The sequence below is a fragment of the Drosophila arizonae genome, chromosome 4 (assembly GCF_054131065.1).
Source record: "Drosophila arizonae isolate 15081-1271.41 chromosome 4, UAZ_ARI_1.0, whole genome shotgun sequence".
In the NCBI taxonomy this organism is placed as follows: domain Eukaryota; kingdom Metazoa; phylum Arthropoda; class Insecta; order Diptera; family Drosophilidae; genus Drosophila; species Drosophila arizonae.
Window position 1 is genome coordinate 17,936,114 of NC_142924.1, and position 13,113 is coordinate 17,949,226.

The 13,113-nt window shown below is 33.3% G+C and overlaps 1 protein-coding gene across 1 annotated transcript; it reads left to right on the forward strand.

Annotated features, from left to right (window-relative positions):
• The first annotated feature begins 8,327 nt into the window (after positions 1 to 8,327).
• SLC22A (SLC22A family member) lies at positions 8,328 to 12,953 on the forward strand. Its single transcript, XM_018008835.2, has 5 exons — positions 8,328 to 9,132; positions 9,203 to 9,443; positions 11,395 to 11,498; positions 11,566 to 12,517; positions 12,584 to 12,953. The coding sequence occupies exons 1-5, from the start codon at positions 8,906 to 8,908 to the stop codon at positions 12,761 to 12,763; spliced, it is 1,704 nt and encodes a 567-aa protein (XP_017864324.1). The 5' UTR covers positions 8,328 to 8,905; the 3' UTR covers positions 12,764 to 12,953.
• The last annotated feature ends 160 nt before the right edge of the window (positions 12,954 to 13,113 follow it).

Below are 13,113 nucleotides of genomic sequence, written 5' to 3' on the forward strand. Positions count from 1 at the left end.
ACATTTGACCCACAATTGCTCAAAGCTATTCGAGTTTCAACAACCAAAAGAAGAAGACAAAATCCAGAACAAGATCAACATCCAATGTGTGTAGAGTTGCCCGTTATAGTACTTGAGAAAAATAATAAACAAAATAATAATAATAAGGAACGGAAAATATATTATGTATTTACATGGTAAATTTATGTAATAAATTTAGCTGCAAGTAGTATTTGAATAAAAAGAAAAACATTAAAACACCGAAAACCGAAATATTATCCGGAATAAGCAATTAGCCAGCAAAAACACATATAAATGTTTCTCTCAGTGTAATTACAAATCACTTGAATGTATTTGCTCACAATTTTACAATATGTGTCAAAAAAAAAATTAAAAAAATAAATAAATAAATAAAAAAAAAAAAAAAATTCAAGCAGAAGCAAGAAAGTGAAGAAAATTCTACATTTGTAGAAGAAAAAGCATTTAAGGCACTTGGGAACGGAACGGATATATAAATTAATTGTTAAAAGGCAAATATAGGAAAAGATGAAAAATGAAAGAAAAACAAAAACATATTTATATACATATACATATAAAAAGAAGATTGAATGGAAGCTTATTATTAAGGTATTTTAGATATTCTTATTTAATATCCAAAATGAAAGAAAAGTGAACAGATAAAAGACAAAAACAAAAACCGTTATACGAGAAGAATTTTTAATTTAGACAACATATGAAACGGCAACGTGTTAGGAACCACAGCGGTATAATCGGGTTGAAGTAAGAAATACGCAAATTTATTAACTAAATATTGGTGTTAGAAAAAGTTAGGAAAAAAATACAAAAAAAAAAAAAAGAATACTATAACTGAAAAATATAACTCATGTGTAACAGAAATCATACGCAATGACATTAGCTGAAAATGGCTTCAAAAAAGTTATATTTAAACTTATCAAAAAGAAATTGGCGAGAGCCTAATTTTGAAAATATATTACTTTTGTTACTATTATTATTTAAATACTTAAACTAAACTTCGAATTGGTTTCTTCCCATTTTCCAGCTAGTGTCATTGTCCATATGCTTAGCCTTTAAACGTGACTAGATGATAGGGATATCATATGAGCAAAGTTTTGTGTTTTTCAAATGAATATATATATATATGTATGTACATACATATTAATGTGTGGAAGTAAACGGATTTGTCTATACAGAATATTGGTGAATCGAGCATTTTCTCGATTCCCAGATGTCAGTTTCTACATGTTTATATGTATCTATATCTATGTATGTATATTATTATTCGTATACCGTTTTGTTGCAGCATTATATTGAATGGTTCAATGCCAGATAGAAAAAGTAACTACGTGTATTCCAATTCATCAAAGCAATTGAAAAAGGAAAATAGAGGGCGATTTCCGTATTGCCAGTAAATACATACATATACGAAACAGCTAAGGTTTCTCTGAAATTAAATAATAATAAAAATGAAAACCAAAAAGAACATTTAACCAATAAATTATATAGAACAAACGATTAACTACATACATACTTTACATACATATATACAAATATATATACACACACAGACACATACATAAACAAAGTTGAAATACATAGAATGCACTCTCCAACATGATCATTGGACAGACAATATCTCTAGAGAATTGGAATTGGAATTGTAATTGGCGAAAACAAGACAACAAAAACCGAAAGAAAATAGTTAATGCACTTTGCACATATATTCGACTTACAAACTGTTTATTATTGTACTTGTATATGTGTAAAAATTATTAAAAATAAATAATAGCAATTCACTATATAAAGACAATTGCATTTCCAATGAAACAATTTGAAGTATTCGTAAAAAAAAATAAAATAAAATAAATAGAAAATGGGATAATTAGTTCATAAGTCTCTCTCAATCTGTCTTTTATTTGAAAAAGAATGAAAATGCAGAGTAAAAATTGATAAAACTGAACAATTGGGATCAACTTATATTTAAAATATAAGATTAAATTATAATAAAATAAAAAACAAAAACAAAAAACTAAACAAAAAGAAACAAAATACAAATACCAGCGTTAGTTGTTGCTATCTATATCTTAACTAGTTGCTGACAACCATTAAAGTACTACTTATGTATTGCATAATTGTGCCAAAAGACGACAACAACTAAAACAACAACAACAAACACAAAAACAACAACTCTTCAACCACTAATAAGATAACAGACAACTGGCCAAAATGTTTTTCTTTAAGCAACAACAACAACCAGAAAAAGAACAAGAAAACAATGTGAAATTTTTGCTTATTTTTGGGGGAACAACACAAAGGAATTATACGAATTTCAACAAAACGCAAATTTATGTGAATTCATTTGAAAGCCAATAACATTGACAGCTATTTAAACGTTCATATTGCGCTAAAAGGAGCTTATTTAAAAAAAAAAATTAAATACAAAAACAAACAGCAACAACAACAACACAAACATGCAACTAATATAACAAAATACTATGTATAAAATAAAAACATTTTGAAAAATACAATCAGAGAGAAGCTAAAAAAAATATGAAAACTGGCTTCAGTTTTTAATAATATATACGATGTGGCTGTACTTTTAGTTAAACTATTTATTCATTTCGAAATGCGTGCCAAACTTCATTCTTAAGCAATTGAGAATGTTGCAGTCGAGCGTAGCTGACTGCGTAATGCTCGTTCACAGTTTACACAATGTACTAAATTGATGTGCATTCGATACTTTAATGTTTTTTTGTGCTCCCTTGGTAAGATCACTTAGCATGTATTCCCCATTTCAAGCTTTGAGCGAACTATATTCGCTATGTGAACGAGTTAACGAATTCTAGTTAATTTTAATAGTTTTACTTTTGATTTGGTATATTAAAAAAATACTAATTGTTGCATACTTTTGAGGCAAATATTTAAATAAAAATTACATTATCTCTTTTTTTTCATTGCAAATATGTTGTTTTCTATTTTAATTCTCTTAATATACAGTCCTATAATACTAAAGTGAGAAAATATTTGAACAAATATATGTAATTAAATGAAAACTAAAAATTACCATATTTACAAGTTGTAGAAAACTGCAAGGCAATCATAAAACTAGAGCTTCAATAATAAATAAACAAAATATGAACAAATGACATAATATGAGATTGGAAACAATTTTCAAATATTTGTATGTACGGCTAGAGGAAAAGCAAAATACAAATAAATAGTTGAATGTTTTTGGACAAATATATATGGAAATATTTGCGTTATTATTGTGGTGAAATATATAACAAAAGCAAAACCAGTAAAAAGACAAAAACTAAACTAAAAGTTAGTGCCAATTTGTAGTGCAAATTTTTGTTTGCCGACTTTGGGTTGAGACGATTTTTTACGTTTTTGTTTGGAACTGTATTCGAAAAGTACACACACGAAAACAAAAACAAAAAAACAGTTGGTTTCAGAACCACCAATTTTTGGGAATTTTTCAAAAGTATTTTGAAACATTAATAGATAATAAAAAAAATACAAGGAAAGTAAAAGAAACTATTTAGAGAACAGCACCGCTTCGTTTTTTTATGTGTATAGAAAAGAAAACCAAAACGCAATGAGAATTTAATTCAATTGGGGAAAAATACTGAAAAAATACTAGCCCACAAAAAGTAGTTACAGAGTTGATAGAGCTCAAATCAATGTTTTTTTCTGATTATTGCACAGACAAACACACAGAAAAGAGTAAAAGAATACAAAGTAACTCTGTATAGACCCACTCTTCTTTTTGTATGTGGCAAACAGGGACAGAGACAGAAAACTGGATATGAAATGATCGTAGAATCTGTAGAATAAATTGAAATATTTGAGAGCAGCACTGATACATTTTTAGACTACGATAATGAATGAAAGATTGTAAACGGTAATGATATTCGAGAGAATGATTATTGAATTAAAACTTGTTTATCTGTGTACAACAATAATATTTAAAAATACTTCTTAAATGTGTACTATCAGTCTATACAAAAGTAAAATCAGATAAAACCAAAAACAAAACAAAAAGCATTGCATAGATACAGGACTAGATTGAGCCAATCTGTGGGCTCAGCATGCTGATAGAAAGCTGTTAAATGTAGTTATAATCAGTTGTGAATTGATTAAGTCGGCAAAGTGTTAATGAAAGCTGCTGCGGAGCTGCCCATAGAAGAGGGCTCACACACACACAAACACACTCACATACAAGAATACTTACAAACATATTTGTTAAGCACTAAACATACCAAAAACCAAAAACAAAAACATAATCACAACAAAGTTTAAACAACCATTTAAATAAATAATAATAATAAAAAAAAAACTACATACAATAAGCAACGGTAAAAAAGCGATATTAATAAAAGAAAAATCATTGCGAAATGTACAACAAAATGGTAAAAAAAAAAGAAACCAAACAAAAAAATGAAAATAATACAAAAAAGCAAACATTATTTACAATATATTTACAATTCTATAAAAAATTATATTTAAAAATATTTACATATAACGTATATACATATATACTATATATGTATATGGACAAATACAAATCATGAAGCATACACACATACACACATTAACATCGTTTAACACACCCACACAAACACACACTCATACACACATTCACACTTACATACATGTGCAATAAAAAGCGAGACACAAAGTTAAGTGCATTATAATTGAATTTATAGATTTAAAGAAGAATTTAAACCGATTATTATTATTATTATAATGAGTAATCTAACACAGTGCATATGTATTTATTCACTAATCATATAAACATCATAATATATATAAAAGGAAAATATATATACTGCAAGTTTATTTCGTTGAGATTCAACTACGTATCAGTCAGTTACACTGCATATACCATCATATCATCATCTATATACACCCCCACTCACACACTCTCAAACTCTTATACACACACACATACACGTATATTGCAAATTTAGCCAAGTCAGAATGAAAATTTTAAAGAAAACCAAATACAAAGCTAAATGTATTGCGTTCTCGAACTAAATGTGTTTTGAGTCAAATTTTTACTTCAAATACAAGAAAAAATCAACAAAAACAAAAAACAAAAAAAAAAATATAAAATAAAAAAAGCAGTAAATAGCAAAACAAAAAGAAACACTGAAAATATTTGGGGATACTTTCTATATATGTATTGGGTGTGAAACAACATGGAAACATGAAAACAAAACAAAAAGTAAAACAGAATTAAACACAATTTTTGAATTCATTAAATAAAGGTATGTGTTTAGATATATTCAAAACAAAATGCAAACAGATGTTTTATTTATGAAAGTGGATCAGCATCGGCAAGGCAAGTGCCAAAGTCTTTGAGACCTACAATACCCTATACCCAGATGCCATTGGAAATTATGGAAATTATTGAAGCAATTATGGTTTAGCTTAGGGGTAAGTAATAAATAGCAGAAGGCGTGACAGACCTTGTTTTTCTCTATCGAAGTTATTGTAGATCAAACTAAAATATTTAAAACCAGGCGAACAGCTCAATTGATATAAAATCTCTAATCTATTATAGGTCTTTGAGTCCTTAACACTTTAATATTAAATATGGAATATTTATCAAGCTAAGATAAAGACAATTAATAATAGGTCCTACATTTGATTTGATTATTCATTAATAATCAGTAGCAGCACGCGACGGGGTATCCGCTAGTCGATGCACGTTTTGCAATCAACCTCATTCTTAAGAACTCGTATATGCACTCTGCTGAATTTTCCGTTTTGAGCTGTCGTTGACATTTTGCAATTTCAGTTCATTAGAATTCCAATAGAATTTTTTTTACTGCAGCAACTGTATTCAAATTGAAATGAAACCAGTTTTTGTAAAACTTTAATACTGCGCCATGGTATAAATACTTTTTATGCCAATTTGATAATTGAATTGGCACTTGACGTGGTTAATAGAGTATGTTAAGCCATTTAATTGCCCTATAACTATGACCATTTCAAACGCTAGGCCTTGACAATATTTTTGAAAATAAAAAAAAAATCTAACATATTTTCTATTCATATTTCAAGTTCATATTTTTTTTTGGTCATGAACCATTCATAAAATAACAACAATAAATATAAAATGTGACAAAAAAAGAAGCTTTGTTTCATTCATAAACAAAACGTTAAGAGAATGAATAGAGGAAGAGAGAGAGAGAAAATTGGGAGAGAGCTGTCAAGGTAGACAGACCAGTGTTGTCAGCTTAGCCCATTTCAGGCTAGATCTAGCCTATAGCTTTTGTCTGTGCCGTCTAATAAATATATGTTATAGTGTACCTGAGATATGAAGTATATCAACATTTAGCTTTATCAGGCAAACATATATATATCAACCAATATAATGCTTCTATGTCCTCTGTCCACCTCACAGAATGTCTGTCTCTTTGGCTGTCTGCCTAACTAAGCAGGGGCCGAAGAAGAACTACCGAAGCTCATTCATTTCGTGTTTCTATTTAAGTAAAACGAAGCTAGAAGCAGAGGGTGTTCCGATTGGTCACTTAAAGTTCGTCGGGAGCGACCCCTACCTGGCGTCGGGCTCAACATTTGAGAGCGAATTAGTGTTTGAGTGGAAGTCGCCCTATATAAAGGGCAGCAGCTGCAGCATTTCTTCAGTCGCCCAGGCCTGGGCAGTGCAGTAAAGTGAAGTGAAGTGAAGTGAAGTGAAGTGAAGTGAAGTGTGTGATCGTTCAGCTAAGCATTAAAGACTTAGAGGAAATACTTATAGGAAATACTTTGAAAAAATACTTAGAGGAAATACTAGGAGGAACAACTTAGAGGAAATACTTTGATTATCTACTTAGAAGAAATACTAAATAGAAATAGCCTGCAAGTTGTAATTCATAAAAAGGTAAGTAAATATCCAAAGCTTTATTTATTATTATATATATTATTTATTTTTTTTGGAATATATTTGCTATATCGTATGCTATTCGTATGATTCTTCTATTATTCACCTAGCCCGTAATTTTAGCATTTTTTATGCTACATTTTAGCCTTTTTTTTATCCACAATCTAACTTACTTCGCAGCTGGCATCACTGAGGTAGGCACACATAGAGAGTGAGACAGAAAGAGAGGCAGAGAGGGAGCATTGTTTGCATTTATAAACAGTTTGCACTACTATAACATTTGATAATGTACTATTAGCATTTTTGATTGAAATAGGTGATAGTCGTTGGGGTCTGCGATTTGTTAACACAGCTGATTGCGTCGATAAGGCTGGCGGCGAGCATGACTATCGTACACTATGCCAAAAGCACGTGTCGAGCCACAATGTGAAGCGCAAACGATTCGGGAGAAGGCTAAAAACCCCAAGCTGCGGCTCCCCATGAGGAAAATCCAATTTCCATCGCATTGTTATTCTAATGACTTGTCAGATATGAAAGTGATTAAATATATATCCGGCTCCAAACCGGTTCCGTATAACTATCTCTGGGAAGTGTCAGTGCAATTAGCAATTAGTTGGAGCTCATAAAATGCTTAAATGTTGCAATGCTCAGATAGTTTATATATATTTCTCTTAAAAGCTTGATAAAAATAGATCACATTTCTGTTTTGGAAACAACACGCGGATAACACGTGAACAGAATATAAAATATGTTTCACATGAAAGGAAAAAATGTCAATCTGAGCAGCGAAACACATAAATATTATTGAAATGCTGTAAATGATTTCACTGCGATTGATATAGAATTATATATTAAATATATATTTATTTATGTATTTACTAAAATTCTAATTATAAACCATAATTTTCACATTAGCTACAAATTTATATATTATTTTAATGTAGTAAAATATGTACTCATTTACATAACAAATAAATTGTAGTACCTCATAACTTGGCAGTTACTATAAATTAAAAAAATATTAATTTAAAACAAACTTTGCGCTTACATTTATTTTTAATTTGCAAATTTTTTATAAAAAAAAAAATGTCTAATTAAAGAACAAACAATTACACAAAATATTTAAGTGCACTAAAATACCTGTTAATTAATTCTGCACATAAACAGAGAAATGAATTTTAAAAGATTTATTTATTCATTTATATTACTTCATAATAAAAATTTACTTTTACCTTAAAGTTTACAGCTCAGCAAAATATAAAAAAAAAATAAATAAATAAAAAATAAAAAAACAAAAATAGAACAAATATTTTATATATTATACATATACATTTTTTGATGTATATATATTTTTTATATTAAAAATTGACTGAACATATTAAAATATTTTTATTTATTGACAGAAACATTTAAAAATATGATCAAATCGAAAATTTGTCTTTCAAAATACTTAAAAAAGAAAGCATAATAAATACTTTATACGACTGATAGTAGAGTATTTTCAGAATTGATTAATTAATTTAGTAGATTACGTCATTAATTACACATTTCAGCTTATCAAGCGTGTGTACATGAAAAGAAATCAGACGTTTATCTTTGATTGCAATCTGAATAGGCTTAACATCTATATAAAATTGAGCAATCTAATCAACGCAGAGAATGCCAATGTCTAGATTCGCGTAGTTAATCTGTCAGGACAGGGCCTAATGAGAGCCAACTTAAGCAATTGGCCCGACGCGGCTCTCTGCCGAGATCATGAGAGAGGAACAGACAGAGCGAGAGAGGGCGAAACACCATAGATTGACTCAACAGTTGGGCGATCGCCCTGTAGTTGCGATCCGACGCTCGCAGTGTGTCTCGTGTTTTCGTGCCGTGAACAACGTAAGAGTTGTTCGCAGTTAAAAATAAACTTGGCAAAAATAAGAAGAAAGCGAAATCATTCAAAACACACGCGTATAAATAAACACGGAATAGTTCATTAATTGTGCACAAATTTGTGAAGAGAACTTGGGATCAATGCCGGCCACCGAGGAGTCGCCACCTGCGACCATTCCCCAAATGGAGGTGGCCACCCAAGCAAATGGCCCCGATCCCGAGGACATAACCCTCGATGCCATACTGAAGCACATTGGGCAGTTCGGTCGCTTTCAGCTGTTCATCTTCCTGCTGATCTGCTTGCCGATGATGTTCCATGCCATGTTCTCGGTGACTTACGTCTTCACGGCCGGAACTGTGATGCACAGGTGAACTATAGTTGAGCTTAGTCAGTTGGTCGGTGAGACGAGTCTCAAACGAAACTCTTCAAATCAACAGATGTAACATTACAGAGTGCGACGGGCCGAACAGCCGCTACGTGGAGCCCTGGACAGAGTATAGCATACCAAAGAATGGCAAGGATTTGGACAGGTGCCGTCGCTATGAGAACAAACAGCTGTCCAGCTGGAATCAGACTGCGGACATTTGCGTGGCGAGTAATTACAACAGGGATAACGCCGAGCGATGCGCCGACAATGATTTCGTATTCCGCGATCAAGAATTAACCATTTCCAATGACGTGAGTATCAAAGTTCTGCTGTGCGATTAACCACGTCAGCGAGACGACGATGTTGGGGGCCCCGACAGTTATCAGGCCAGGGCCCACAATAAACACCAGACTCTCGCCAGGCATGGACTTTGATAATAAGTCATCCGATTTTCTGCACATGTCAGTGATCCAAGCAAGACTTGAGTCAGGCTGGCTAGTTTTCTGGCAACTATTTGGCCACCTTATCACAAGTTCAATGACTAGCCCGGCCTCTCTATATGCTTGCTGTCACCTTTGATCGCATGCCCTGGCAGAGGGGCCTACAAAACTGTATACTTGTAAATTTTCATTGCCGATAAGCATGGGCCAGACGGCTAGCTGTAAGCCTTTCACTGCTCATTAAACACTTGTTCAAATATAATCAAGTTCGTATAGTCTGAATGGCCCTATCACTATCTATTTTAGCTCTACAAGTTAAAGTTGCTTCTGCTTGAGAACTATTTGTTGATATTACAAATCTGAGTTGCTCTCTTCACATTTTCCTATGCCACCAAAGCAAGTCTTCTCAATATTTCATATGTCTGGTTTTTAATTAACTTTCATTTTTTTATAAGCATGACAAGAACTGAACAGAACAGATTTCTATCATAATTGAGGCGCCTAAAATGAGTTAAAATCACAATTGATTCCTCATAAAACAGTTATTGGCATGAAAACTCATAAGATTTAATTAAATAATTATTAAATTACATAGATAAATTTCCACAAAATATTATTTAACAAGTAATTAATAATTTATTTATCAAAATAAACAATTTTATTTTTTATTATTTTTAATTTTTTAAATAAATATTTTATAGCCTATAAATATATTTAAATATATTATTCTATATATTTAAATATATAAATTATTTTTGTCTTTTTTTTTAATCGTTTAACAAGTAATTACTTTTTACTACTTTTAACTACATTTTATAATTTAGGCTTGAAATTAGTTTTGTTGCTTAATATTTATATTATTTATTTTCTAAGCATTTTTCTTCATTTTGCCAAAATAAAATCATTTAGGTATTATAATATATATTTTTAGATTTTTAAGTAAAAATAGCTGAAGCACAGTTCGATACCGCATGAAGCTTACATTGAATCATTTCTAGACACGTTCGTAAATTTAAAATATATTCCCGTACATACCCTAATGCGATTTAACACTATTTGTTGAACGTTATATTAATATTTATGGTGCTATTAAAACTAGAGGAATATGAAATATGTATATGCTCATATCTATTATAGCCACGCTGAGTGGGGCATGATAGGGTCGAAATTGCTTGAAAGCTACTCTATAGATTCTAGGAAATGCGAGGAATCGTAATAGTATTATATCTGCCATAGTTGTAGAGCTGGCAACAGAAATAAATAATTATATGCATTTATTATGGAGATAGTTTATAAGGAATATATGAATCAGTTAAAGACCCAATATACCTTTTTTTTTTTTTTTTTGAGACTGGGCATTAGGAAGGGAACATAGGCCTATTAATTTCTTCTTTAATTGTAAGCACTTAATAATATTATTGTGAAGGTAGTACCTAATGTTGTTTACCAGGAATAATTGTGATAAGCTCAAAGTTTTATCACTCGACTGATTGGCCTTGACAAATGCAAGATAAATGTGCCCCAAGCCGCCGAGGGAGACGCGTCTGGGCAAAGCAGAAGCTCGGATTTTCAGGGGCAATTTTAATGGCAATTTGCAGCATATATATGTAAATAACGAGTCTAGATTAGATATGCAAATGGAGGCAAATCACATAAAGAGCTGATAAACAGATGAACAAACGACTCAAGTGAATAACGACCTGCGAAATGGAACCATTGTAGTGCCAATTTATTATTATAAACGATTGCAACTTTTTCATTAAGAATTCCTCGAGATGGATCAGAGAGAGAGCATTAAGTTATTCTAAATGATCTTTTGTAGTTTGGAATTTACTGCGACGATGAGTGGAAATTATCGCTGGTCGGCACCATCAATAATCTGGGGCAATTCTTTGGCATACCTCTGGGAGGCGTTGTGGCTGATCGGTGAGAATGAAAACCACTAAATCAGGAAATTTTCCATGAACATTCGATTAATTTGTTTAATTTGCAGCTATGGCCGCAGCTTTTCCATTGCGCTGGGCGGCATTTTTGGGGCGGTGCTGGGCATTGTGCGCTCGTATTCGCCCAATTATGTTTGGTTTCTGATCTTTGAGTTCTTGGACAATCTGACCAGCAGCACGCTGTACTCTACGTGCTTCATCATCGGCATCGAGCTGGTCGGACCGAAGCGGCGCGTGCTCGCCTGCAGTGTGATCACCGTTTTCTATGCCGTGGGCGAGGTGGCGCTGGCCATGTTCGCCAAGGGCTTCCAGAACTGGCGCAATCTGCTGCGCATCACCTACGGGCCGTCGCTGATCCTGCTGGCCTACTTCTGGATACTGCCCGAGAGCGTGCGCTGGCTGCTCAGCGTCGGCAAGGAGGAGCGTGCGCGCGCCATCTTGCGTCGCGCGGCCAAGGTGAACAAGCGCAAGCTGTCGGAGAGTGTGCTGGACAAGCTGGTGATAGCCAACAAGGACAAGCTGCAGCAGTCGGAGGAGAGCAAGTTTCCCATTCGCGAGGCTTTCCGCAACTTCAAATGGCGCATCGCCAACTGCTCGCTCTGCTGGATTGTCAATGTGCTGGTCTACTATGGGCTGAGCCTGAATGTTGTGCTCCTGGATGGCGATAAGTATAATAACTTTGCGTACATTGCGCTTGTGGAGATTCCGGGCTTCTTCATGCCGCTGCTCATCATGGATCGCTTTGGCAGACGCTACTCGCTGTGCGGCCTAATGATCTTCAGTGGCATCTGCTGCATCGGCACCATTTTCGCTGGAGGCGATCAGCAGACACTGCAGTTGGTGCTGTTCCTGGTGGGCAAGCTGACCATCACGGCCAGCTTCCAGGTGCTCTACTTCTTTGCCTCTGAGATCTTTCCCACCAACCTGAGGAACAGCCTGCTCAGCTTCTGCTCCATGATGGGCAGATTTGGCTCCATGCTGGCCCCGCAGACGCCGCTGCTGGTATGTCAAGGCAGAGCTCACATTTCTCAAATTCAATTTCAACTCAATTTCTGTTTTGTGATTTAGGCCAAGTATTATGCAAACGCTCCCGCCATTCTCTTTGCCTGCGCCGCCATCTTCAGTGGCTGCCTCACGCTCTTCTTCCCCGAGACCACGAACCTTGTGCTGCCCACCACGGTCAAGGAGGCGCACGCCATCGGTGTCAAGAAACCGCCAAAGGATCAGAACATCAACCAGCCCGCATAACAGCCCTACTCTAGTCTATAAGCACTTCATAGTTCTAAGCCAACCACGAGACAGTTCAAAGACAACTTTGCATTATATATCATATGTACCTATATATACTTATTGACAATATATATCTATATCTCTACTTTAGCATCCATTTTCAGATTGGAAAGTTATGTTTAAATATATGTATATAGTGGAACACTTACTTCAAAATATTTTGATTTGTTTACCATTTACGTAAAAAAAAAAATTATTATGATTTTAATATGCAATGCAAGTATTTTATAAAAATATTATTGAAACATATAGTCTTGTATATTTCAAATATATTTTGTACTAAACAATTTTCAACACATAAATGCAAA

Excerpts from the sequence above, each read along its gene's own strand:
- SLC22A (XM_018008835.2), top strand. The coding sequence starts at position 8,906 with ATGCCGGCCACCGAGGAGTCGCCACCTGCGACCATTCCCCAAATGGAG. Across the intron at positions 9,133-9,202 it reads GCCGGAACTGTGATGCACAG|ATGTAACATTACAGAGTGCG; the intron begins GTGAACTATAGT and ends TCAAATCAACAG. Across the intron at positions 9,444-11,394 it reads AATTAACCATTTCCAATGAC|TTTGGAATTTACTGCGACGA; the intron begins GTGAGTATCAAA and ends GATCTTTTGTAG.